Source organism: Spea bombifrons, chromosome 4 (assembly GCF_027358695.1).
Source record: "Spea bombifrons isolate aSpeBom1 chromosome 4, aSpeBom1.2.pri, whole genome shotgun sequence".
In the NCBI taxonomy this organism is placed as follows: domain Eukaryota; kingdom Metazoa; phylum Chordata; class Amphibia; order Anura; family Pelobatidae; genus Spea; species Spea bombifrons.
Genome location: NC_071090.1, coordinates 2,526,298 through 2,549,138, shown reverse-complemented (window position 1 = coordinate 2,549,138; position 22,841 = coordinate 2,526,298). Strand labels below are relative to the sequence as shown.

The 22,841-nt window shown below is 47.6% G+C and overlaps 4 protein-coding genes across 5 annotated transcripts in view; 1 reads left to right on the top strand and 3 right to left on the bottom strand.

Annotated features, from left to right (window-relative positions):
* DENND5B (DENN domain containing 5B) overlaps positions 1 to 9,334 on the bottom strand; it is a 31,759-nt gene extending 22,425 nt beyond the window's left edge. The window contains exons 1-2 of one of the 2 annotated variants that reach the window (XM_053465269.1): positions 9,152 to 9,334; positions 633 to 683 (exon numbers count right to left, since the gene is read on the bottom strand). In XM_053465269.1, coding sequence (XP_053321244.1) covers positions 633 to 683; positions 9,152 to 9,263 — 163 coding nt within the window. In that variant the 5' untranslated portion in view covers positions 9,264 to 9,334. The remainder of the gene's footprint in view (positions 1 to 632; positions 684 to 9,151) is intronic. The other variant, XM_053465268.1, reaches the window with a different exon arrangement.
* A 2,995-nt stretch (positions 9,335 to 12,329) lies between these two features.
* On the top strand, positions 12,330 to 16,273 carry ETFBKMT (electron transfer flavoprotein subunit beta lysine methyltransferase). Its single transcript, XM_053465299.1, has 3 exons — positions 12,330 to 12,608; positions 12,881 to 13,011; positions 15,720 to 16,273. Exons 1-3 carry the CDS (start codon positions 12,349 to 12,351, stop codon positions 16,061 to 16,063), a joined length of 735 nt encoding a protein of 244 aa, XP_053321274.1. The 5' UTR covers positions 12,330 to 12,348; the 3' UTR covers positions 16,064 to 16,273.
* On the bottom strand, positions 14,028 to 14,588 carry LOC128492666 (E3 ubiquitin/ISG15 ligase TRIM25-like). Its single transcript, XM_053465304.1, has one exon. It carries the CDS (start codon positions 14,552 to 14,554, stop codon positions 14,078 to 14,080), a length of 477 nt encoding a protein of 158 aa, XP_053321279.1. The 5' UTR covers positions 14,555 to 14,588; the 3' UTR covers positions 14,028 to 14,077.
* On the bottom strand, positions 16,235 to 22,586 carry AMN1 (antagonist of mitotic exit network 1 homolog). Its single transcript, XM_053465298.1, has 7 exons — positions 22,449 to 22,586; positions 21,291 to 21,423; positions 20,968 to 21,115; positions 20,617 to 20,834; positions 20,370 to 20,426; positions 19,282 to 19,393; positions 16,235 to 16,540 (listed from the first exon to the last, which is right to left on the bottom strand). The coding sequence occupies exons 1-7, from the start codon at positions 22,481 to 22,483 to the stop codon at positions 16,467 to 16,469; spliced, it is 777 nt and encodes a 258-aa protein (XP_053321273.1). The 5' UTR covers positions 22,484 to 22,586; the 3' UTR covers positions 16,235 to 16,466.
* Between the last annotated feature and the right edge of the window lie 255 nt (positions 22,587 to 22,841).

Below are 22,841 nucleotides of genomic sequence, written 5' to 3'. Positions count from 1 at the left end.
CCTGGAGGTGTCACCACGTTGGGCGAGGAGACAACTTCCAGATGAGGGGAAAAAAGACCTCATCTTCTTGAGGAGGATCTCAGACATGGATCCCACCTTCAAGGTTTGAGTTCAGGAGGCCCTTCATCTCCAAGATATCCCTAACTCTAGAAGTTCTGCAACTTCAACGTCCTCAATGAATCAAAACGATACAATGAATTGAGATACAATGTATCGTTCACGGTGTCATTGTTACCAGTAACGGTATAGTTTCCTCGGCCTTTGATAATTTAATGACCCGACGTCAACTAATCTTCAGACTTCTTATAGAAAGAAGGACCTTAAACCTACATGAGATGCAAATCCACCAAGAGGTTTTTTCTTTTTATTTTATAAAAAAAGGTAGAGTTAGGAGACCCTGAGACCCTCTCGTTGTTAAAATCTAACGTTCAATGGGAACGGCGGGAGGGCATCAGGCTGTCCTGCTCGGCTCCAGACAGCGGGTGGCGGGGCAGAAGTGAGCAAGCTGGAGATTTGAGTGAAGAAGAAGAAGAAGAATCATGCAGTGAATTATTAAATAAAGGCTTTGAGATTGGGGGGGGGGTGCCCAGATGGGGGGTGGGGGGTGCTTTGGGCGCTCGGGCCCCCGTTACCTGAGTCGTGGCTTCTGCCATGTCGGTCTGCGTCAAGCCACTGGCACAAAACTATATAAACAAAAAAGGGGACGGGTGAAGAAAAAGAAAAAAAAACGGTCGGGCCCCCCGGACGAGGGGTCAGGAAACAGAGAACCCGAGTCATGTATGATAAATATCCAGAGACACAGAGAGAACGCTTAAAATAAAAACAACAATCATAAAAAACATAAGAATAAACCCAGGGTATTTGTAATTAATAATCAATGCTTTCCTGCTTCACCTCGCCTTTCGCAAGCAAAAGTCAAGCATTACTCACCTGACTCAAAGGAGTCAGAGCCTTTTCCGTTAATGCAACACTTTATCCTCCCCTAACGGGGATTTATTCCCGCGTGTCCGGGTAAGTGCGAGCGTCTGTGTGAATGTGCGTTAGTTTAAGTGTCCGTTATGTTAGTGTGAGTGTCTGTGCGCCCTTGTGCTAGCATCTGTGTGTGAGCATGAGCGTCTGGGTGTGTGTGAGCACTGAATGTCTCGTTGTGTTGGCGTCTGTGTGTTAGTGAGAATGTCTGTGTACCTATGCGCTAGTGTGTCGTGTGTTTTGTTTGTGTTAGTGTCTGGGTGTTAGTGCGAATATCTGTGCGTCTATGTGTTAGTGTCTAGTTGTGTTAGTGTGAGTGTGTCTGGATGTGTTAGTGTGTCTAGTTGTGTTAGTGTGAGTGTGTCTGGATGTGTGTGTTAGTGTGTCTCGTTGTGTTAGTGTGAGCGTCTAGTTGTGTAAGTGTGAGCCCCCGGCCTCTGGATCCGTCTCTTGTTTTTCAGAAGGCACAGACTCCCCGGCAACCTTTAGGCAGCTCAGAGCTCCATATTTAAATGTCAGACGATGATGATGATGTCATAGCGGAGAAGAAGGGAAGCAGTATACATGTAGCCGATATGACTTTATCTTGGATATTATTCCCATGTAGTATTTGGGACGCACGCGTGACGAGCGAGTTATCGCACCCTGAAGGGGAAACGGCTTCATTCCGCTAAATGTAAAAAGCGACGCTTAACACCCAAACCTGCTCGTCATCATCGGCAATAAAACAGAACTATTTCCTGCCAGCGCGCAAACAATCCCATCACAACTTCAATTTTATAGCGTGAAAATTCTGTAACGGCCCGAATCGGCCCCCAAAACGCGGACGGGTTATCTGCGAACGCAGGAAAAACGCCAAACTATGTGAATAATGCGACCAAACGCGCACCCCGACCCTGCGTATAAATAACGCGTTATCTCCGGAGTAAATATAGATCCGACGGCGTAAGATTCTTATTATAGCTGCCGGCTGGCCCGCGGCCAACAGCTGATCACACCGCGTGCTTATTAAATATACCCGGAGAAGGGAAGGAAATTAAAGGGGCCCTTTAAGGCATATAATAGCTGCGCAGGCCCTTTAAATTTGCAGAACCCCCCCATACACATTAGCCCCCCCCCTCCCCCAGCTACCTGTCTGAACGGCTTCCATTGATTTAAATGGGAGCTCTCTGTGCCACTGATTGGCTGCGTCAGGAGGCTGCCGGTAAGCTGTCCCTTTAATGGGGGGGGGTATTGGTGGGTAGGATTGCGATATTCCCCTTTTTCGATGATCTTGCGCAAACGCGGGTAACTTTACTGCAGGGAAGCTGAATAATTCATGATGAAACACAATGACACGTGAGTCAGGGTTATTTTAAGCATGTTATGCATCGTTCAGAGAAAACGCTGGGAGAAAGGAGGTATAAAGTCACGGCCCCTCGCATTAACCCTTAGAGACCCGCAGAGGGGTGGATTCCTCCCCCTTCCCTCGGTAACCAAGAAATGTTGGGATAATAAGAGGCCATAATCTAAAACTAAAGGCTCAGAGGCTTGAATGCTTTACTGAGAGGGTGTTGGATAAGTGGAACAGCCTTCCAGCAGAAGTGGTAGAGGGTAATACGGTGAGGGGATTAAACATGCATGGGATAGACATACGGCTCCTGAATCTAAGACGAGACCAACGACTGGTTTAGTCTTTAGGAGTAGAAGGAGGACTAGAAGGGCCGACGGGGGCCGGCAGGTTCTGTGTTTCGATACATCTGGTGTCAGATCTATTATTAAACGGCGGAATCAAACATAAACGTGTTGTTCCTGCGGCCCCGACGGACAGGTAGTTTCGGAAAGGAAGGGTGGCCGTGAAACAAGCTGCTCATGCGTTTACAAATTGGGGAACTGAGAAACGATACGCGCACTCGAGACTCCGCACAGCTGTGGTGTCTTTCTGCGATACACACACACACTCACTGTCCACGCACACACTCACTGTCCACGCACACACTCACTGTCCACGCACACACTCACTGTCCACGCACACACACACACTGAAGTCATTCAATCAGAACAGACTTTACCGCGATCAAAAAAATAAAACCCAATGGATTCCAATGATTATTTATATTAATATATAATGGCTGGGGGGGGGGGTTATTGCCACAGCTCGGACCCCAGCTGCTGTCAGATATCGTCCCACAGGACGCGCTGACGGACAGACGCTGACGGACAGACAGCCGCCTCTACATTAATGGAACATTAACTGAACGTCAATACTAATAAGAGGGGAGATCGACGTGACCTTGGGGGCTGTCACTGCAAAAAGGTAAAAGATCCGGGGGGGGAATAACGATATATTATCCCGTCAGATACGGGACACGCCGGCCTTTAACGTCCAAAACTAACCCTTAGTCACTGATTGACAGGCGGGGACTTAAACTTACATGGGATCGACATACGGCTCCTGAATCTAAGACAAGGCCAACGACTGATTAAGGAGTCTTTAGAGCAAGAGAAACGGGTGACTAGACGGGGGCCGGATGGGGCCGATCTGCCGGCGCGCTCTGTGTCTATATGATAGGTGCATAAAACATATAAACCTGTCTGCTGCTCTGAGCAGAATTTCTATTATTTCCGTACAGTTTATTCCTGGGGGTTTTGTAATTGTGGGTTTGATTTGTTTCGGAGTCCGTCTGCCCCGCCGTCTGAAGCCACAAAGAGCAAACGTGAGTCTCATCACCAACAAGCCGACACACGCCGCTCACATACCATCCACACAGCTGCTAAACGCGATCCTCCTCCAAACATCAACTCTCAGGGTTTATCAGCCACTCCCATCACTCCTGTGTTCCAACGGCCCTTTATCACTCCCATCACTCCTGTGTTCCAACGGCCCTTTATCACTCCCATCACTCCTGTGTTCCAACGGCCCTTTATCACTCCCATCACTCCTGTGTTCCAACGGCCCTTTATCACTCCCATCACTCCTGTGTTCCAATGGCCCTTTATCACTCCCATCACTCCTGTGTTCCAATGGCCCTTTATCACTCCCATCACTCCTGTGTTCCAATATCCCTTTATCACTCCCATCACTCCCGTGTCCCAATGGCCCTTTATCACTCCCATCACTCCCGTGTTCCAATGGCCCTTTATCACTCCCGTGTTCCAGAGGCACGTTGTGTTCGCTGATCCAACTTTAAAAGGCTAACTGATCGTTAGAAACCCTTTGTAATTATGTTACAGCCAGAAACTCTTTGTTTTCCATGAAAACCTCTGAGTGACCGCTAGTGCACAGAATAACAAATATCGTATGTGGATTATTTTTTATATTATTTCATAACAAGTTTTTTTTCCCCTCCTGGAAACAGATGAATGTATAGAACGCTTGTGACATTGTTTCCATATATATAATATAATATATATATAAACACTGCAATAATCTAACACTACAGAATCAGAAGCTTAAATGGAATGGAAGGAAATTTTACTTTACTCAGAGGTAGATAAATGGAACAGCTTCCCAGCAGAAGTGGTAGAGGGTAATACAGTGAGGGGACTTAAACATGCATGGGATAGACCAACGAGACCAATGACTGATTAAGGTCTTTATAGTCTAAAAATGCACTGACCGGACGGGGCGGATTAGGCAGCGAACGTGTGGGATTCGGGGTCCCTGGGTATAGGAAGCCCGCAGAGCATCTCGGTTCCGGCTCCAGGTTTTTATAAGGGCCTGGTACCGCCTCTGCCTGTGCGCGGGATTCTTTTGTACTCCCGTACGCGCCAACAGTCTCTTCCTACACATCTGCTTCTAGAAACAGATGGTAAATTTGTGAGGCCGGCGCGGCCGGTGCCCTTTATCGCCAGCCGTCTCATTGTGAAGCGCCGACCCGCGCTCATTCATCACACTCCTTCATAACAAAGAGGGGGCAAACAAAGTCAAGCGGGGCCCGTCAGCCCGGGGTCCAGGTGGAGGGGAAGGAGGGAAGAGACTGAAAATCTCTGCAGGGTTAATCTGGTGGGGGGTTAGAAGATAATGGATAAACTGCAGGGGGATTTATTTATTTTTACTTTACAGAGCAGGCGGAACAGCCTCCCAGCAGAGGTGGTAGAGGGTAATACAGCGAGGGAACGTAAACATGCATGGGATAGACATACGGCTCCTGAATCTAAGACGAGACCAACGACTGATTAAGGTTTGAGTCTTTACAGCAGGAGAAACGGGCGACTAGACGGGGGCCGGATGGGGCCAATGTAACACGAGTGTGGCAGCCGTGCTCGCTGTTTGAACAGCTGTTCCCGTGACGTTTCATTGAAAAGTCTTGTTAAGGAATCCGGGGAAATCGGCCGGTAACCGTAACGAGACAGCAGAACCATCTGGCGTCTACCACTTCTGCTGGGATGCAGCGACGCTTAGCTACCACCCCCAAAAAGCACCAGCTTGCCTAAAATGTTGATGATATCATTATTATGACATCATAACTGAAAATAAGCCACCGCTTTAAAGCACGCGTCTGCGGCAGAAGCTCTAAACGCACAGTGGTCGCCGTGGAAACCAACAGAGCGATCCTGATTGCCCCACAGATCGTACTTTGCACCAGAATCGCTCAATGATGTACAACGCCACAGAATATGGTGGCGATATACAAGGATTATAAATACGCCGGCCAAATGGTGGATGTGGGGGGGGTGACGATGGACGGAGGGGAGAGGTTGTTTTCCGTCCTAAGTAAACAGGAGGGGGGGGCTGTTTATTTGGTTTATTCTGTTTATTTTGTAGAAGGTTGGATTCCGCCTGACGTCCAAAGCAAAGCACAAAGGTGATTCATGGATCTTTGGACTGTGAGACGGCGGCGGCAGCGGGGCGGCCGTGCACAGCTCCACCCTAATCCCACAGCCAGTCTCCCCTGGCCTTCCTGATACTGGGCCGTGGAGCTTACACTCTTTATATACACAAGGGAACGTCAACCTAACATCAACTCTGTCTTTCAGTTTCCTTGATTCTATTAGAATAGGGACCCTAAACTTTACTTAGAGGGTAGTAGATAAAAGGAAAAGACTCCCAGTGGAGGTGGTAGAGGCTAACACAATAAGACCCGGATAGGCATACGACGGGCTGATCTGCTGGCAGCTTATAGGTTTTGGTGCCCCTGGAAAAAAAAAGCCACGAGTCACCCAAAAACTACAACTGCTAACTAACCATTATTGCATTTTCCCTGAAGTTTAAATATTTTTGCTATGAAAATCTGTTTTGCCTGCTTTCCAGGCACCGCTACATCAGTACTGGCAGAGAAGCGCCAGCCAGCGGCGGGGGTTATACCCAATCGGCTGCTCCTCGCGTTTTGCAATCTCTAAACGTGCGCTTTAACCGGTGCAGGACTCTAGAATTAAACCTCTGATCAAGCGGGCCGGGAAGAAAGCGCCACGGGTCTCCTAAACGGGGCGAGCAACACCCAACGCAGATCCATTAACTCCTCAGTGCCTGGCTGAAAACGGAATGCGAGTTATGCAGGAAAACGGAGTAAAATTCCAGGGAAATTAGTAAAAAAAAAAAAGCCGACCCTCCTATCATGAGGAATTATCCCGCTAATTATTATTACTACGCATAATATAGAATTATATTACATTACACAATATTATATATAATTATAACTATTATACCCGATATTTACATTATATACACAATATATATATTATAGGATTATTATATATAATTATACCCCATATTATGTATAATTATTATATCCTATATACTTATTACACCTGTTATATAATTATACCCAATATCATCATTATACATATTATATATATAATTATTAAACATATTCGCTTTGTTTTTTGCGTTTATCATTAACATTTGTGTTTCCTCAGTTTTTTTTAAACGTCTTTAGTACCGCACCGTGCCCCCCCCACCAGACAGTCTTCAACCGGGGAGATGAGAACCACAAACAAAACAGCCCCTCATTCCAAGGACACGACGGCCAGAAGCAAGGACTCAGCAGGCTGCGGCTCGATGAACGTATGATGCTCGCCCGGTGACTGCGTATGCGCCCCCCCCCCCAAACACGGACCCCGCTGCATCGTCTTCCGACGCCTAGAGACATCAGTCGTCAGTCCTGTCTTAGATTCAGGAGCCGTATGTCTATCCTATGCATGTTTAATACCCTCACTGTATTACCCTCTACCACTTCTGCTGGGAGGCTGCTCCACTTATCTATCACCCTATTAGTAAACTAAAACGTCCATCCATTCCCTCTCATCAGTACGGCTGCCTTGCTTTTTCGCACGCTGTTCCAGGCACACATTCCAATAATTCCACGCAGACGGCGGTCTGATATCGCTGCAGGGAAAGCTCTCTTCGCTGGCAGCTGGAAATAAACGCTTAACAACACAAGCCTCAAACACACAGCGCTCAGGAGCATCACTCCCACCACCCTCATCACTCCCACAGCGCTCAAGAGCATCACTCCCACCACTCTCATCACTCCCACAGCGCTCAGGAGCATCACTCCCACCACTCTCATCACTCCCACAGCGCTCAGGAGCATCACTCCCACCACCCTCACCACTCCCACAGCGCTCAGGAGCATCACTCCCACCACCCTCATCACTCCCACAGCGCTCAGGAGCATCACTCCCACCACTCTCATCACTCCCACAGCGCTCAGGAGCATCACTCCCACCACTCCCACCACAAAGACCTCTGACTTATTTAACATAAATTACACAGCTGCGCTAATTGCCTTTTATTCACAATTAACAGGTTCGGGGGGCCATTCATACGACTGTGTCAATCCATTCACACCGGACCGCTAACAGATGCTGAGACTCATCCTATTAAATGCAGGAGACTGTGGCTCTTTTACTGAGTGGTAGATATGTGGAACAGCCTCCCAGCAGAAGTGGTAGAGGGTAATACAGTACGGGTATTAAACATGCACGGGATAGACATACGGCTCCTGAATCTAAGACGAGACCAACGACTGATTAAGGTTTGAGAAACGACTAGACGGGGGCCGAATGGGGCCGATCTGATAGAAAACCACTAATTTAACCCATTGCCTGCCTTAATCCTGGATACATCAGCCTTTGCAGAAGAGGCACTAAGGTCTCTTCTTTAAACCAGGGGCTTTAATGTATTAGTCAACACGGGGTTAACAACATATATTCGCTTAACTGTTTCAACACCACAGAGGCTGCGAATCCGAGCAGAAGAGTACACAGTTCTTTATGTATTCATATAGCACCACCATACTCCGCAGCGTTGTACAATGGGTCCATAAAACAGAAACAGCACATCACACAGCAGGGATAAATGGAACAGCCTCCCAGCAGAAGCGGTAGAGGCTAATACAGCGGGACAGGACATAAAACCATACGAACTGCCTAAAAGGCGACGGTCATTCCTGTCGGATTAAGGACACTCGGGTACTTTAAGGATCTAAATATTACGTTACCGGTGGAATTAATCAATTTAACAAATACAAATTTTTTCCATATTCTTTGTTATTTTTGAGAAATTAAAATAAAAAAAATATTTTAACCCTCGGTCTCCACGGCGACGATCCCGTTATATTTAAATTATTCCCGGGTTTTCTCACGTATTTTGGATGATTCCGTGTTAGTCTAACGGCGGCCGATGACTTTATTCCTCTACTAGCGGAATGCATGATGGTAACATGTGAAGTTACACGCGTGTGCGCACACATGATTCATCATAGAGATACAACAGACTGAACCCCAACGCCAGCGGAGGGGCAAATCCCCGACACCCCAAACCACTCAAACGCCAGCGCAGCTCCATAACCTAATACCCCTGCCGGGGCAGAACCCCGGGATACATGCAGCATTCCAGCAAAACAAACCAATACCCCCCACTAACAGGACCCCAGTACCCCCCCACTGACAGGACCCCAGTACCCCCCACTGACAGGACTCCAATAGCCCCTATTTTCAGAGCAGCCCAATACCCCCAGTAACAGACCCCTGTTACCCATATGCCCCAATACCCACAGCAACATGAACCCTGGTAACAGCACCCCAATACCCCAAGCGACATGACCCCCCCCAGCCCCTATCACTGCACCCCAATAACCCCAGTAACATGACCCCCTATCACCCCTGCTGCCCCATATACCCCAGGGGCCCACACAGTACAACAGCAGCCCCCCCCGGTTAGAAGATGCATCCTCCCCAGGGCTCTCCCTTCTCTCACCGGCCAGCTCGTCAGGCTCCAGCCCGCTATCCGCGTCCGTCCCGCAGACCACGAAGTAATGGGCCAGGCGGCACGGCGGAGGCGCCGAGCCAGAGGCGGGGGAACAGCTCATCCTGGCGGCAGCCGGACGGACACCCGGGAGACGGTCAGCAAAAGGAGCAGCGGCCCCGCGGGGTCTCCATACCGGCCTCGGGATCACCTGAAGTGAGCAGAAAGCGCAAGCACCACACACCGCGGCCGCGCGTACACCCTGACACCGCCCACTGCAGCCGGGAGTGCCGCCTAATCCCGCCCTCCGCGGTCACAGGAGCCGCATAACCCAGCCCAAAGAGGACGAGCCTATAGCTTGGGACCGCCCTCCGCGTATGCGACAGCAGTATTATCCCACCCATATGTGACGACAGATCCCTCAATAACCCCCCTACTTCGGGCGCGCGGATGCTATAACCCCACCTTCCGCGGCCCCGCATGCACCCTGACCCCGCCTCTGGCAGGCCGCGCGGACGCTGAATCTCCGCGCGCACGGTTTCCCTGTGAACGCGCGTCAAATCATTGTCTGTCAGTCACGAGATTGACCCCGGGGCTACAACTCCCATCATCCTCGCCCTACAGATTCACAAACCTAAATAAAAACATTTTAAAAATGTCGAGGTTTCTTTATATTCTGTAATAATAATAATAATAATAATAATATTAGTTTTGTTATTATTTAGATGGTTATCAGGCAAACGCCAGCCGCCCCCCCCAACCGTTCCTGGTGCCGCCGTCTGCTTCGCTTACATCATCAGGCGGCTGCCGGCCTTAAAGTCCCAGTCCGGCCTGCTGCGTATGGTATATCTGATTATATATTATACATATACGTTTTATCGCGCATGGAGGATGACATCATCACTGCAGAAATATGCATTATTGATAAGCGGGGCTCGCTAAAAGCACCATCTGGCCACCATAATATGACCCTGTGACCCCTATAGTACAGGGGGCTTCATAGTAGGGCCTTTCTCATACCACCCCCCTGGGACATCCCCACCAGGGGCCACTGTCTGCAGCCAGTATTCCGCCCCACTCCCTCCAAGCTAAATGTAGCTGTGACATAACATTGTCAGCGATGACATCACTTCTTACTTGGAGATGCCAAAATGTGCACTTTAATGGATATAACAGTTCGGTGGTCCCTTTAAATTTTCATGATGCCCCCTTACAATCTGCAGAAGCCCCCTATATATATTTGCCCCTTTACCCCACTCCCCAGCCAGTTGCTGGGCAGGAGATGAGCTCCCTTATGGCGTTATGATGTCATGCGCGCCACCTCCCTGGGATCGTTCACCATTTTTTTTTAATAGCGCCGATACATTTAACCCTTGAAGTTCACCATTAATGGGTTAGGGCCAGGGGCAACTAGTAATGCCTCGGGGTGAATACCAAAATACTTTAACGTCTGCCCACGTGGCCAGCGCGTGTCTTGCCCTGGGGTGGAATTTGCGGTATTTTGGATGCCGGCTCGTGGCTTTGTTATCTGAAGTGTGTGTTGTTGTGCTCTGTGCATGCGCGGCCGCGTTTCGTGTACGAGGATTCCATGCCATCTTATCATTTCAGCAAATCCTTTTATTGCTTCTTAAGCCGTTTGACCTCATTCTGCTATCTGTACTTAGAGTAGATGGGCACGTCTCCTGGGAGAGATTTGGGTTGCTATGCATTATGGGAATTGTAGTCAGTGGAGGGGGTGGATTGGTATTGAAGTCCACAGCGGGTAAAGTGACCCAGCTGGCATCAGGCCTGATCTGATCAACAAAGTCCTGACTTAGACATCAGCTTTGGATGGGTAAACCCAAGGCGTGACATCATAATGCCACAGAATTGAGCAGTGACATCACACCGATAGGTGTGTTAAAAAGATTTAAAGGGCAACGTAGATTTATCTGGTCTAACGAGAGTGAAATATACACTGCGGAGTACATTTCGTTAGTTTTCCCTCCCCAGAGAAAGGTAAGGTGTGGTCACCCCGAGCCTCTTATGCTAAGAATGAAGCAGCCAATCAGTGTCAGGAAAGCACTCTCATTGGAATCAATGGGCATGCGCAACAGACCCCTGCCTGCAGCGTTCGCAGTGCCAGTACTAGAGCTCACTGGCGGTAACGGAGCTGAGGGGCAAGCAAAAGGGCAACTGGATTCTTCACAACTCCTCCGTGCGTTTTCAGGGGGCATGTGAGACGAACATATAAAGGGACGACGCAGCTATCCTCTGTATAAAATGGCTGGAGGGTCCCTTTAAGTGGCCATTCATACCAAAGCAAACAGTCTGTAGTGCAGGGCATGCTGGGAAAGTGTCCGTCACGTAATCCTCTCCCATAACAAAGACTATAGAGAAGTCCTCCGGAATGCGAGGAAAGAATTAGCGTCCGAATATACCATGTGCAGAGCTGTAGCGACATCTAGTGGCCAAAATACAGAACTACACGAGCATCTCCACAATGGATAATTATTATTAGTATATATTATTTTTATAGCGCCAACGATCTACTCAGCGCTTAATACAATACGCTTAATACAATACATATATTTAAGGGGTCTGACAAGACGAGAATTGACAGAGTAAGACAAACCCACACATTCGGTGGAGAGAGCCCGGCTCGCAAGCTTACAATATCGAGGAGGTATGTTTTATTTCTATAGCTGCTGATTCCTCATTCTGATGATTTCATCAGGAAATAACTTGGTCAAAAAACAACATAAGGAAGTTGAAGGACAGAAGCTTAAGTCTCCAGGAAGGTGAGACACGGGAGTCCAACGGCCGGTAGGTCAGTTGAGAATACCTCGTTGAAAATGGCACACAATGTATGAGTTACCTTAGGGAGAAGCTGCAGCTCCAGAGTCACATTATTAGGGCTTTTATAGCTGTAGAACCCTGTGATACCCTCATACCCAGCAAAAGAAAAGAGGGGGTATCAGAGGTGGAAAGAGGGATTTATAATGGGGGTGTTAATGTTATTGCATTTTTACAATAATCAAACTAATGATTTCTTTATTTCTGTCACTCCAGCTGTTTTGCACTTCTGGGCCCATCTGGCTGAGCTGATGGGAGTTGCAGTTCACTTTAAGTAGTGATAGAAACTTGCCAGGAACAAATAGTGCGAGCTGGGGCAGCCGGCGGAAGGACTTCCTGTTGCGTCGCACAGTGTGAGGGTTAGTCCCGGCGACATGCTGTCTCTCTGCCGGAACCTGCTGCGGTCAGTCACCGGTCGGCCCGCTCCCTCCGCCGCCCGCATGCGCAGCAGCGCCACCTGCCTGCGGGACTTCATACTGCACAACACCGAGGCGGTGAGCGAGCACCTGACCCCGGAGATCCGCCTGCGCCTGCTCACTCCCCGCTGCCGGTACTGGCACGTCAGGCCCGAGCTCTGGCCTTATGGAGAACCTTACTGGGCCATCTACTGGCCCGGGGGCCAGGCACTAGCCAGGTAAGACCGCAGAACTGACTTACTTTAGCGCCCTCTAGGGTCCTCCCGCGGAATAACATCTATCAGGTTAATGCGGTAATGGGGTTACCTGTCAGCTTGGGATGTTCAGGGGTCCAGGGGCTGAGACGGGAAAAAGTGATGGATTTTAGTAAATATACGGAATATGATGGTGCCGCATAAAGCAATAACCAATCAGATAGCGTTTTCACAGCATGACGTATTGTTTAACCCCAAATTATGATCTGGAAACCGTTACGTCTCATTTGTCTCAGGTACATTTTGGATAATCCAGACATTGTCCGGAGCCGACGCGTTCTAGATCTCGGGAGCGGCTGTGGAGCGGCCGCTATTGCTGCTGGAATGGGCGGAGCCTCTTACGTTCTAGCCAATGACATCGATCCAGGTACAGTTCTTTTTTTTTTTTTAAATGAGATTACTGCAATCCACCAATCATTACGTGTAATCGCCCCACTTGCCTTTAGGAGAAGCTGCAGTTCCAAATCTCACTGAGATAGAAAACATCTCCTGCGAGCCCAGGACCTGGGGGCAGGGAAACGGGGCAAATGTATGCGGGGGGGGGAGGTCTACTGAATCCCTCCATACACTTTAAGGGGGTCACTCTGCTATCGTACGGAGTGTCCCTTTAAATAAAACCATCTAACGAGAGACATCTTGATTCACGAATGATTAATGACCTTTATTTTACCATATTATACATATATATACATTATATATACATTATATCTATATACACCATGGGAGCAGCATGATTATTCCTCCCCATTACCTCTACCTTGTTGTTAAGTTGGTGATTGCTGATTCAGGCAGATAAGAAGTTGATTAGTTAGTGCTGGATTTGCCACAGGCTGCCACAGATCTCAGCTTTTAAACGAATCATCTTCAAAACAGGAAGCTTTATTAATTGTAATTATTGTAACAAGATGTCGTAGTTACCCTTTCGAGGGCTGTTAACCACTGATCCACTTTGGTCAATGCTATAGCTTTAAATATAGACCCTCTTTCTACCCCTCAAAGCCCCCCCCCCCGAGGTACTTTGTTTCCCCTGGCAAGGATTTCTATTCCACTCCGCACAAACCCAATGATCCGGAGCGAATCAGCCATCCGGCTCCACGTCCAAAACAAATTCACGTGTCAGGTCATTAAGAATAAACCTTGAGTGGTCACGGACCCAGCCGATGACCTCATTATCTCCATCCCCGGAATGTCCGGTCTCCACAGGGTACATAGTAGATTAGTAGATCCATGCTGCTCCTCGCTGCTCCTCGCTGCTCCTTCTCCCAGTTTATTAGATGACGGTCCTCACCTTCTCCAGGATTGTCTTCTCCGCAGCTTCCTTTGTCCGTCCCATTTCCCCGCTCCTCATCTTTTCCTTCCCTTTTCTCCTCTCCTTTTTAATCGTTTTTCACACGGTCTTGCTCTCTTTCCTCGTTGAGGACCGCGTTCTGGCGTCACTTCTGCTCTCTGTCCAGCCGGCAGTAGACGCAGCTGCAGGCGGCGTACCTGGAGCAGGAATACTCTACCAGCTCCTTGTGGACGGAGCATTTTCCGCTCCCCGGTTTAGCGGGGACCTGATCGACCGATCTGCTCCTTACCCTGGGCTGGGTATCGGCCGGCGGGATCGTTTTTACGGCCGGTACGGGCGACTTACAGTAAGCGCAGAGGATTGCGTTGTCCGGTTGCCGTGGCGATGCGGATACAAAGTGCTCCGCTATGCTGCAGAGCCTCAGGTTTCGTCGGAGCTCGGGTCTCCTCTTGAACCTCTCTCTGCATTCGGGGCAGGAGTATTCCCGGTGCTTCTGATTGTCCCAGTGCTCGCTGATACAGAGCAGGCAGAAGTTATGGCCGCAGCTCAGGGTAACCGGGTCCGTGTAAACGCTCAGGCAGACGGAGCATTGCAGCTCGACCCCCAAGCCGCCGGCCGACATCTCGGAACGCAGCCGCTGCCAACTAAACCTGTTTGTTTTCCATTCTAAGTGTGTGTGTTTGTGTGTGTGTGTGGGGGGGTTGTTCTAACTTTTTACCCACAGAGGGTGCGGAAAATGAATTTATTGCACCCTGCGTTAAGAACCAGCAAAAACCTGTATGATCCGGTACGTTATAAAGCGTACGAGACGGCAAATTTCTTTCTATCTGTGCTCGTTAACCAGTTCAGTACCAAAGGCATTATTACATGACTGCTCAGCCAAGATTTGGGTTTTGTCTATTTTTATATATATATATATTTTTTTATTATTATTATTATTTATTTATTTATTTTTAAGAATGGGATATTTTGATATTTTTGATGATTTTGGACATCCTTACACATATATATCGAATAACGTCCGTTACGAGATGGCAAATTTCTCTCTATCGGTGCTCGTTAACCAGTTCAGTACCAAAGGCATTGCATGACTGTTCAGCCACCGAAAAGATTTGGGTTTTTATCTAATAACGTCAGTTGGACTTCACAGGCTCCGTTAATAATCCTTATATTTACGTTATCTGCACTGTAAATTAGGTCTTAGTCCTCAGCCAGTTTCTTTTATTTGCCTGAGAGTATTGAGAGCTTCAGTAGGACCCAAATTCCAGGGGGGGTATCTCAATTTAGTTAAAATATATATAGAATTAAACAGTTATATGTGTAATGGTTCTGTTTCTCAATGTAAAGGTTAGTCCGGCTTAAAAGGTTTTTTTTACCCCCTGGCTTCCCTTCCTGTTGCATCATGCTGATTTTTACTTTAAGATGATGTCATCAAGCTATAGAGAGGGGCATTACAGTGCATATGATGGCTGGAGTGTCCCTTTAAAAGTGGTTATACGTTCTGTTCATCAGTCATATCTAAGCTTTCTAGGTTGAGCAAGACCACAATATCACATTAATTCATACACTTTATGGTTTCCCTTCAAAAAAATAAATAAAATTTGTTATCGTGACCTCATTGTTTAGGGATTTTAGTATTTTTTACATATTTTAAAATATTTTAGGGTAATATTTGACATAATTATAATATAATTTATTATTTATTTTATTATTATAATATTCTAAATTAATTTAAAATTAATATATTATAGTTATTATATATATTCTGATTATTACGTATCGTCCAGTTGCCGGAGCGGCTTTCAGCCTTAACTGTGAGCTGAACCACGTGACGCCTCTGGCCTTCAGCGGAGAAAGTATTATGGAGCGGGAGGCAGAAAACTGGACCCTCATTGTCCTGGGCGACATGTTTTACGACGAGCCGCTGGCGGATCTCCTCCACCGGTGGCTGAGACGCTGCATCGACAAGCACGGGACTCAAGTTCTCATCGGGGACCCGGGGAGACCTCATTTTGTGGGTCACCCCATCCAAAAACAGTTGCGCAAACTGGCCCAGTATGACCTACCCGAGACGGCCCGGCAAGAAAACTACGGACTGACCTCTACTGCCGTATGGAGATACGAACCCTGAACGACCCCACCCCCCCCGGCGGAGGGAGTTCAATTGAACAAAGATGGCTGCAGTTGTGTCTTTGTGGCTTTATAGATACTAATAAAAATCTTTCATGACATCTCCGGCTCTCCAATCCCAGCACCCTCAGCCACACCATTCCAGCAGAAATATTCACACTAAGAAGCCACCTTTATAATAACTGAAACGTGAATTTATTGCCAATAAGGCTAGTCCATATTCTACAGCACAAAGCAGTTTATATAGTCCACATTTTTAATTTATTTTGACACAGAAGTGAAATATTCCAAAAATGGACCCAAAATTCTATTGCATTTTACTTTACATAACATATAAGCGGTTGTTATTATTCTCAGTGACACCGGATCGAACCAATATAACAATAAAAGGAGGAATCGGAAGATTAGTAAACTGTCCAGGTAACTTGCTTTATTTGGTTTGGTCCAACCAACTGCTCCAAGGCTTCTCGTGAGCGATCTGGAGAAGAGACACTCGAGTGAGAAGAACCGAGTAACGAGGAGAAACGTCAGAACAAGAGGCCGTAACTTGAAACTAAACGGTCAGAGGCTTAGATGGAATGGAAGGGAGTTTTACATGAGATTAGTGGAACAGCCTCCCAGCAGAAGTGGTAGAGGGTAATACAGTGAGGGGATTAAACATGCATGGGATAGACATACGACTCCTGAATCTAAGACGAGACCAACGACTGATTAAGGTTTGAGTCTTTACAGCAGGAGAAACGGATGACTAGACGGGGGCCGGATGGGGCCGATCTGCCTGCAGGTTTCTATGTGTTAAACAATGTAAAATGAACTTCATACATTAGACAGCAGGTGGCGCTATTTACAACAGGAAAAAAAGAGCCGTGGCTTTTAATAGGTCAACATAGCAACAGATGTAAAGTTACATAACCTTTGAAGACCTCAGAGATCTCTTCTTCAGATGGAATGGATTTCCTCTGAGGTGCTAAAAGTTTATGTAACTTTACATCTGGTTCTAGGCCGGTCCTTTAAAAGGTACCAAAGACTCCGTTTCCCCTCAGGATGCTCGAGTTATATCCGTTTCTCTTATTTTCAAAAGGAAACCGAGGCTATTAAACCTTTCAGAAGAACTGCTGGTTAAGAGGGCTGCTCCAATACATACACATAATACACGCGCACACATTATATATATATATATATATATACGGACGTTAAAAAAGGTTTGGGGTCACTCAGCTGCTTTCATGGAAAACTAGGAAATTTCTGGCTGGAACATAATTGTAAAAGGATTTTCTGATGCTCAATTAGCCTTCAACTTGGATCAGCAAACACAACGTGCCATTGGAACACAGGAGTGATGGGAGTGATAAAGAGCCATTGGAACACAGGAGTGATGGGAGTGATAAAGGGCCATTGGGACACAGGAGTGATGGGAGTGATAAAGGGCCATTGGAACACAGGAGTGATGGGAGTGATAAAGGGCCATTGGGACACAGGAGTGATGGGAGTGATAAAGGGCCATTGGAACACAGGAGTGATGGGAGTGATAAAGGGCCATTGGAACACAGGAGTGATGGGAGTGATAAAGGGCCATTGGAACACAGGAGTGATGGGAGTGATAAAGGGCCATTGGAACACAGGAGTGATGGGAGTGATAAAGGGCCTCTGTACGTCTATGAAGAGATTCCATAAAAAATCAGCGGTTTCCAGCTACAATAATCATTTAACATTAACCCCGTCTGCGCTGGATTTCTGATCCTTTTCATGTTCTTTTACTGGAGAAAAATGTGCCTTTTCTTTCAAAAACAAGGAAATTTCTAAGTGACCCCAAACTCTTGAATGGTAATATATATATATATATATGCTTGAATCCACTAGATCTCCATTAGACCCTTTGCATCTTAACCAGGTGGAACATTTTCAAATTAGCAGATTTTGGTTAAACCGCTAAAGATATATTTATCATGGTTGTTCAGGAAAGAAAGAATGTTTATTATTTGGGGGGGGGGGGTTCTCAGGCTAAAATACTCTCTTCTTGACCTTGATTCCCACGTGAAAATATTCGTTAGAGACATAATAACAGAGCGTCGCGGAGAACGCCCGAGAGGCTGCGTTAGTGGGAGACAGCCTGGCTCTTTCCAATGCAAACCCAGAAAATGTCAACAAATAACCACCTATGTGTAAAATCTCACGCTGTAAGGTACATCATTAAAGGGACAGTCTAATGCCCCCGAGACCCCCCAATCCCCTGTGAGTACTCTAATATGCGGTCTTCAGAAGTTGCAGCCCTGCTGCAGCAGCTGTCCTCCTCCTCTGAGGTCCAACATTTGTTGCCACTGATTGTCAAAGCACCCCCTTTGACACCAATGGGAAGTTTTGCCGCGCATGCAGACCTTCGCCCGCAGCGTCCCCCGAACCAGTGCTGGCACCGACAGGGGGAGAGTAGATACGTCCGGCCGAACTCATCTCCTGGGAAAGGGGCAAATGCATATGGGGGGTATTCTGCAAAATGTGTTATCTCATTGCATATAATGGCATTTAAATGTAAAGGGTCTACATTAAACCATTGCTTTATCTATCTCCTGTTATATGAATACCACCACTGCTGGGTGGCTGGTCTCCCACCCTCTTCATAAAGTCAAAGCTTCATTCCATCTAAGCCTCTGATTCTCTAGTTTTAGATTATGGCCTCTCTCTCTCTCTCTCTATATATATATATATATATATATACTTGTGATATATGAGTGCCGGGTATCATCAAAGCACTTCCTCTTGAACAGGTAGAAGATGTAAGGATTAACCCCTTCTAAGGTACAGGGTTGGTTTCGTAGAACATCTTCTAAATGTTAGATCCTCACCCATCCTCAAGTATCTGGAAACTGTCCAGATCCCTTCATAAAAACCAATTGCCCAAGAAGAGCCCCCAGCCCGGATAATTTTAAAAGCCACCAGCTTTTGTCCAGATCTTTCCCATCCTTTAGTCTTTCCTTATCATTTTTATCCTGCAGACTACTCGCCATTTTAGCGGTCTCCTCTGATCTCTCTCCATTATATCCTTTTGGAGATGGGGGTCTTCGGAACTGTCCCCCAATACTCTGGCGAGGTCTGACCAGCTATCTGTAAAGTGGCCGAACCTCCTCCCTCTTCCTTCTACGAATGCCCCCGGCTATACAACCCAGCACCCTGCCTGCTTTCTCCGACACTTTGTTGCGTTAAAAGTGGTAAGACGTGACGGACCTGTGACCAGGGGGCAGCCGTGGAACAGGAGGATATATACGTGCGGACAGCAGGTGAGGACGGCCTCCACGGCTTCATCGGTCAACATCACGCAGCGATCCATGTGGATTTCCTGTTGGTGACAAATATTTGGTATGGAAATCAATTATTGACACCTCTACTTACGGCAAAATATATACATTTAAAAAAAAAATAGTGCACAAAGTCCAGCCAAGTTGCTTCTTCTTTTGATCCAATCTCCTTGGAGAAGTTCCCAGATAAAAGAGTTGGCGTGATGTCCTGCGGCCGACCGAGTCAAACCGAACGGCGATGGTCCTTAGTAATAATCTATCTCATGGTATTTATACCCCTCCTGCCCCACAGCAACGAAAGAAAATACAATTCAATTATAGACGAATCAACTCAAGTCGGAATGTTTACGCGAAACACCAGAAGCCACATATAACTCGCTCAAGGACGAGAAGATAATTTGGAAGGTCAGACCGTCTCGTCTTTCTCGGAAGAGAAAAATAAAGATAAACGAGATATCGGCTACCGAAAACACTTCGAATGATGTGGATGCGCTCAACAAGGCGTCGGAAACAATGTATAAAGTTAGACGCGGTACTACCGGACAGGACATGTTTCAGCAGCCTTAGTCCTTGGCCATATGCCTATTTCCCATGCATGTTTAATACCCTCACTGTATTAGCCTCTTCCACTTCTGCTGGGAGGCTGTTCCACTTATCTACCACCCTCTCAGTAAAGTAAAACTTCCTTAAATTCCATCTCAGTCTCTGATCCTCCTGTCCTTTATGTATTTCAATGTCTCTCCCATCCCACCTCTCTCTCCTCTCCAGCCGGACATATTAGGAAGGTTTAGTCCTTCCGGATCATTTTTAACCCTTTCCTCATTTCAGTCGCCCTCCTCTGAACTCTCTCCAACATGTCAATATCCTTCCCGAAACGGGGTCCCCAGAACTGTCCCCCACCCCAATACTCTAAGCGAGGTCCTTGTCTTCCGAACCACCGGCGTCTGCCCCGGGTAGATATGCTCTGCACGGTTGGGTATCTGGGAGGTTGGAGGAACTGCTGGTGGGACTCCATACCTTTAAAGTCTGGGAGCATCTGCCGCTCACTAGTGCAAGGACCCCATCGTCTGTGACCTACGGATGAAACGTGCAACGGAAATAACTGTAGGAACATCAGCTCAACGTCACCGAGAGGGTAACATTACAAGACCCTAACCAAGTGATGCCGGCACACGGTGACCGATAGAAGGATTGTCTCGGACAACATGGGGCAATAGTGGAAACACCCGGACCGGCCCTGGTTGTGGGGGGGGTATACACATACCCGCGTCGCAGAGAAGTCCACGCTGTGCAGGCGGGCGCAATGGCGACCCAGCGCCCGCAGAGATTGGTCGGTGATGGCCGAGCAGCCGCCTAAATTAACGATCTGCAGAAGGGGGCAATTCAGGGCAAGAGCCAGGACCCCGGCATCGCTCAGGTTGCAGCATCGCTTTAGAGAGACTTCCAAGAGGTCAGAGCACGAGACAGCCAGGGTTTGGATACCTGGGATACGAAGAGAAACGAGAGATCTGACTATACTTTATAGAACGGCCACCGCATTGAGACGCGAAAGGGGTTAATAGCGTGATGAAGGAGTTTTGGTGTAGCCCCCCCATCGACAAACGGACCGCCCCACCTTCTGATGTAATAGACGTCCTTTCTTCCCCTTTGCAGGAACCTAAATTAATCTTTTTGAGCTGCTTGCACCGGGATATCACCCGCAGGGCGCTGTCAGACACGTCACAGTCGCGCAGGTCAAGCTTCCTCACCGAGGGATGCAGAACCTGGGGGAGATCTGAAGAGTTACTGCCCCCGGGTCACAAGAATACAGACGGACCAAAAAGCTCCGACACACGTAGATCCCGACTTTTGCTTTATTATTAATATGTTCTGGAAGGCTGTCCCATGCATCCACTACCCTCTCGGTAAACATACATACACGTTAAACACGCCTGTTACCTGACTGATGTTGGAGTCGGTGATATGACCCTGCAGGCTTAGAAGTTTTATGATCTTGTCTTTTAAGTTTGGCGGGAGAGGCCCGACGTCCGACTCGTACCGCGAAATATCTCTAGTCATACAAAGCAGGCAGCTAGGAGGAGAAAGAGACATTAACAGCCCCGGGGGGGACACAGATGTTATAGCGGGGGGCATTTACACATCTACGGGATTACCTATAGCTACCCAGCGCTGTATACAGTAATATAACCCCCAGCGCTGTATACATTATCAACCCTCAGTGCTGTATACAGTAATATAACCCCCAGCGCTGTATACAGTAATATAACCCCCAGCGCTGTATACAGTAATATAACCCCAGCGCTGTATACAGTAATATAGCCCCCAGCGCTGTATACAGTAATGGGGGGGGCAAAAGCCTGGTTGTATCTCATTTTTCCCCAATAAACTCCCTTTATCTGCAGACCTGGAGCCGCCATTGCTGTCAGTCATGTGATATTTTGGATGACTTTCCCGGCTCAAACCCCACACTGAGCTGACGCTTTATTATTATTATTTATTGTTTTATATAGCACCATCAAATTCCGTAGCGCTGTACAATGGGTAAACAGCACATAACAGGTAGTATATAACATAACAATTTGACCTACAGAGACAACAGGAGAGGAGGGCCCTGCTCTAAAGAGCTTACAATCTAGAGGTTGTTTGGGTGTATTACACAATAGGTAGCTTTATGGCAATGCTAATGAAGTCTGTTCCCCTATAGACGTTTATTAGTCAGGGTCGGGTGATTAAGACCAAGCCATTTTATTGTTTACGACAGGCAGCGTGATAAGGAGTCGGGGTTGTGCAGCCTCAAAAATGTGTATAGAAACAGCAGAAAACGGCTTTATAAATCAAACAGGGTAAATAAAAACCATTATTCTTCCTTTAAATGCCCCACTCGGTTGCACAAATACCCCGTGACAGGGCACACAGGTTCTGCCCCTACGCGCTCCGCAGTTTCTATGAGATTGTTTACAAACAAAGGAAGGACCGTCCTCCTTCTCCGTCCTCACCCAGGGCTGTACCCAGGGGGGTGGGGATTCTGGCTCTCCCTCCTGCCCCCAGGGCCCACAGCTCTGTTTGTATACCACCCACCCCTGGGCTCCCACTTACAGGTCTAGCAGGGGGTCCACCCCATGGCAGTTCATTGCTCCAGACTCCAGCCTCAGGGACCGTCTGCAAAGAACTGCTTCTGGAGACCAGGCCCAAAACCCAGCTGCGCCCTGCCAGCAATCACACGCCACTCACACTGGGGCAGTTTCTCTTAATTTAACCCCTAAAACCCAGCACAGACATCTCTGGTATTAACTAGTGAATAAATCAGCGCAGCTGCTTTTTGTATAAGAGGTAAAAATTGCAGACGCTCCCTAACCACTGGAATTCTGGGAGTTGTAGTTTATTGTCAGTTTCTGGGTCAGGCTGGGGGTAATAGATTCCTTAAATACCCCGAAATGCAGCATCCTGACAGCACAGGCCTCTCAGCCAGGGCACGTTTAGTGTTATCAA

What these genes read in the sequence shown, in the direction of transcription:
- ETFBKMT (XM_053465299.1), top strand. Translation starts at nt 12,349, where the DNA reads ATGCTGTCTCTCTGCCGGAACCTGCTGCGGTCAGTCACCGGTCGGCCC. An exon ending in GGGGGCCAGGCACTAGCCAG is followed by an intron (nt 12,609 to 12,880) that starts GTAAGACCGCAG and finishes CATTTGTCTCAG; the next exon opens with GTACATTTTGGATAATCCAG. An exon ending in AGCCAATGACATCGATCCAG is followed by an intron (nt 13,012 to 15,719) that starts GTACAGTTCTTT and finishes CGTATCGTCCAG; the next exon opens with TTGCCGGAGCGGCTTTCAGC.
- LOC128492666 (XM_053465304.1), bottom strand. Translation starts at nt 14,554, where the DNA reads ATGTCGGCCGGCGGCTTGGGGGTCGAGCTGCAATGCTCCGTCTGCCTG.
- AMN1 (XM_053465298.1), bottom strand. Translation starts at nt 22,483, where the DNA reads ATGAACTGCCATGGGGTGGACCCCCTGCTAGACCT. An exon ending in GTGGACCCCCTGCTAGACCT is followed by an intron (nt 21,424 to 22,448) that starts GTAAGTGGGAGC and finishes TTCTCCTCCTAG; the next exon opens with CTGCCTGCTTTGTATGACTA. An exon ending in TGGACTTCTCTGCGACGCGG is followed by an intron (nt 20,427 to 20,616) that starts GTATGTGTATAC and finishes TTTCATCCGTAG; the next exon opens with GTCACAGACGATGGGGTCCT.